Source organism: Rhea americana, unplaced genomic scaffold (genome assembly GCF_003343005.1).
Source record: "Rhea americana isolate MKP2758 unplaced genomic scaffold, rheAme1 scaffold_42, whole genome shotgun sequence".
NCBI lineage: Eukaryota > Metazoa > Chordata > Aves > Rheiformes > Rheidae > Rhea > Rhea americana.
In genome coordinates, this window is record NW_028186557.1 from 2922910 (window position 1) to 2925895 (window position 2986).

General features: G+C 35.9%; 1 protein-coding gene across 1 annotated transcript in view; it reads left to right on the plus strand.

Moving 5' to 3' along the window:
• The window catches only part of CUNH14orf39 (chromosome unknown C14orf39 homolog), a 30459-nt gene extending 27706 nt beyond the window's left edge, over positions 1-2753 (plus strand). The window contains exons 16-17 of the mRNA XM_085314993.1: positions 1302-1359; positions 2551-2753. Of these exons, the coding sequence (XP_085171119.1) occupies positions 1302-1359; positions 2551-2753 (261 nt within the window). The remainder of the gene's footprint in view (positions 1-1301; positions 1360-2550) is intronic.
• Positions 2754-2986: the final 233 nt, after the last annotated feature.

Here is a 2986-nt window from a genome sequence, read left to right on the forward strand (position 1 = left end):
CTACTAAGATGACTTCTGATCAAGTATAGATCTTTCCCACACGGGCAATGGTATGACAGACTCTTGTGCAGATACATAGGGGGACTAGATTCACAAAAAGGTTTCTGGTTAAGTATTGCAATGTAAAACTTAAGGTACCCTAGCAGAATTCACAACTCTCATGCCAAGCCCGCCTGTTATTGTGTTGCTGAAGGGGAGCAGTTACTTAAGAATATTAGTTTTTTTCCCCACAAAAAGCAGAACAGAGAGGGAACAAAGAGAGGAGTATCTATCAGGAATTTTGAAAAGCAAATAAGACTTAGCAGCCTTATTTAAATGGAGGATTTAGGTAGCTAACTAATTGGAAGAGGGATTTGAATCCAGGTTTTCCTTTTCCTTTGAAGATTCCCTAGCTACAGTGCTATAGAGCTGTTTTTATTTTCCTTGGCCTAACAGATAGATAATTGGGTTATTTAGGCACATAAGAGCACAGTTCAGTGGTTAGGTATGGCTTGCTGGCAATATAGATTCAAACTCCGTGATATAAATAAGGGATCTGAATCCAACTATCTCATATTCCTGGGGTGTGCTCAGTTCTTGAAGTAACTAGAGAGAAGTTGGAGGAGGGAAGAAGAATGTCTTTTATTTTGTGTTTGGCAAGACATGCATAGGTGGTATCTTCTAGCATAAGCTGTATGCAGGGGATCAGTAGGCTAGTGGACAGTTTGTGAATTGTTTAGAAAAGAAATAGGTGCTAAGTCACCTAATGCTGTCAGAAGCCATGTTATTCTGTGCCTGCTCAGCAGCAGAAATCAAGAGTTTAGCAGCCTCCAGCAGTCACGTGGAACTGTCAGAAGTTGGACTGGAGTTTTGTATCAATTACAAATCTAGCCATGGGACTATTTCTCAAGAGTGGTTATACTACTGCTCCTTCTGGTATTGTCGGTTCCTACTCATGAGGGAGTAGTTCTTTTACTGCTTAGAGGTTTTCACAGAATGAAAGTATTTTGATTCTTTTTAGTTTAAAAAACAGCAGAAAGTCAGACCAGATTTTGGTCAGTTTTTAGACTGATGCATTTTGAAGAGCAGAGGGAGTCTGTTTGCTGAAATATAAGCAAGTATTACGATAAACTTTGTCTTCAAAGTTTACCTTGCAATTTTAAGAACTGTAATAAAATTTGTAATGTAGAGTTTATAAAGGATGTGAACATGCACTGGGAAAGCATCTTTTTCACCAATCTCAGAATGAACTTATTGCATATCAGACTTAGAGGTTATATTTCATGTCTCAATTGCTAAATAAAACAACTGTTACATTTCAGACAGGTGAAAGTTTTTCTGCAGGAAACTTAAATCCCGTGTCCCCACACAAAGATATTGGTAAGTTTGAAAGTGAAAAGCACTTGTATATACTAGCTCTCTTCTATTTGTGCTTGTATGACTGACAAACTAATGATCCTGCTTAACAAGGCAGTCTTGCTTGTCTAAAAGGATATTCAATCATTATATATTGATTTGTGACCTTGTAATTCAGTGATTGTGTACACTTGTATTTTGACCAGCATAAATCTTTCACTGCATATCCTGCCCTTCGCACTTGAAATGTACTGGATGTCATGAAAAAAAGACGTGTGGGAATGAAAGAAATAAGGATTGTGTTAGGTATGCTTGCAGCAAACTCTAGGAGGAGCTGCAAGAGAAAAGAAAATTTAATAGTATCAGAGTTTTGTAAGCTTTCTCATTCATAAAAGCCTTGTAATGTAAAAAGATATAGTACTTGGTTGCTACTGCTTATGGCTACCAGTTCAGTGCTAGAAGACTACACCTGTTGGGCTTTTTTAGCCCTCAGCTAAAATGAAAATAGAGTTTTCCATTTTGTTAGAAAAATCTAAAGGGTAAACTGACTTTCACTGATTTAAACCAGTGGAAGTACACAATATAAAAATAGCAGAAGTGAGAGAGAGGAGAATCAGACCTAATAAACTGTATCTTCCACTCATACTAAGCGAGCCGTGCATGTTTACACATTCAGTGTGAAATCCTGGTTTTATTGATAAGAAAAGTGAGTTTTTGGAGGTGCTACACATGCAAAACTACTTTATTGAAATGGATAAATAGAAGTTTGTGTGCATACATAACTCTTTTAGAGGAAAGTAGGTGGATTTTGTGTTACTAGATATAAAACACAAGAGGTATAAATGGCTTTTCTGTCTTTACCTTTACTTCTCAAAATATTTCTGTTGTTTGTCACATTGTAAGTTGATACCTTTGTATGAATTCTTTCACCTCTAAAGAACAAAGACTTCTGCTGCTTAATACTCAAAATATTTCACACAGTGCATTGCCAATAAGTATTGTTATAAATAATTTATGTACTTCACACTCCTTTCGACATAGCTTCCTAGAAATACCCTCCTTGAAGCACCATTTGCAATGCATAAATAAACACACAACTCTAGGCTCAACACGATGTAGGCAGTACAACATTATTACAAAAATATACTATGCTGAATGCAGTATTCTTTCAGTAAGATTTAATCTAATAATTAATTCAATGTGTATTCCATACAGGAAGCTTATTTGGGAAATCAGAAAACGAAGATGCATTTGCCTTTCCCTTCCACTCGGAATCGTCTTCTCATGCATTTGGAGATGGGAAAGATGACTTTAGTTTTCCATTTGCATTTGGACAGGATCAGAGATCATCGCAGTCTCCTTCCGTGAAAGGTTTTCATTCTTCCTTACAAAATACAAAGCCATTTACATTCTTTTGAATACCTTTGACTTCCTTTTAAATTCTTTTGCTACTTAGCCTTGACAAATGTTTTCAGTTTCTTAAGTTAAAGTACAAAGCATTTCATCTTCTCTTTTCATTTCATGTAAGAATACATTATTGCAGTTGCTGCAAGAGCATGTATATGTTCATCAAGCACACATGCTTTGAGATGCAGTGTTATTTTTCTTATTTATTTTCTAAATATGTTGTTTTCATAAAATGTTATGATAT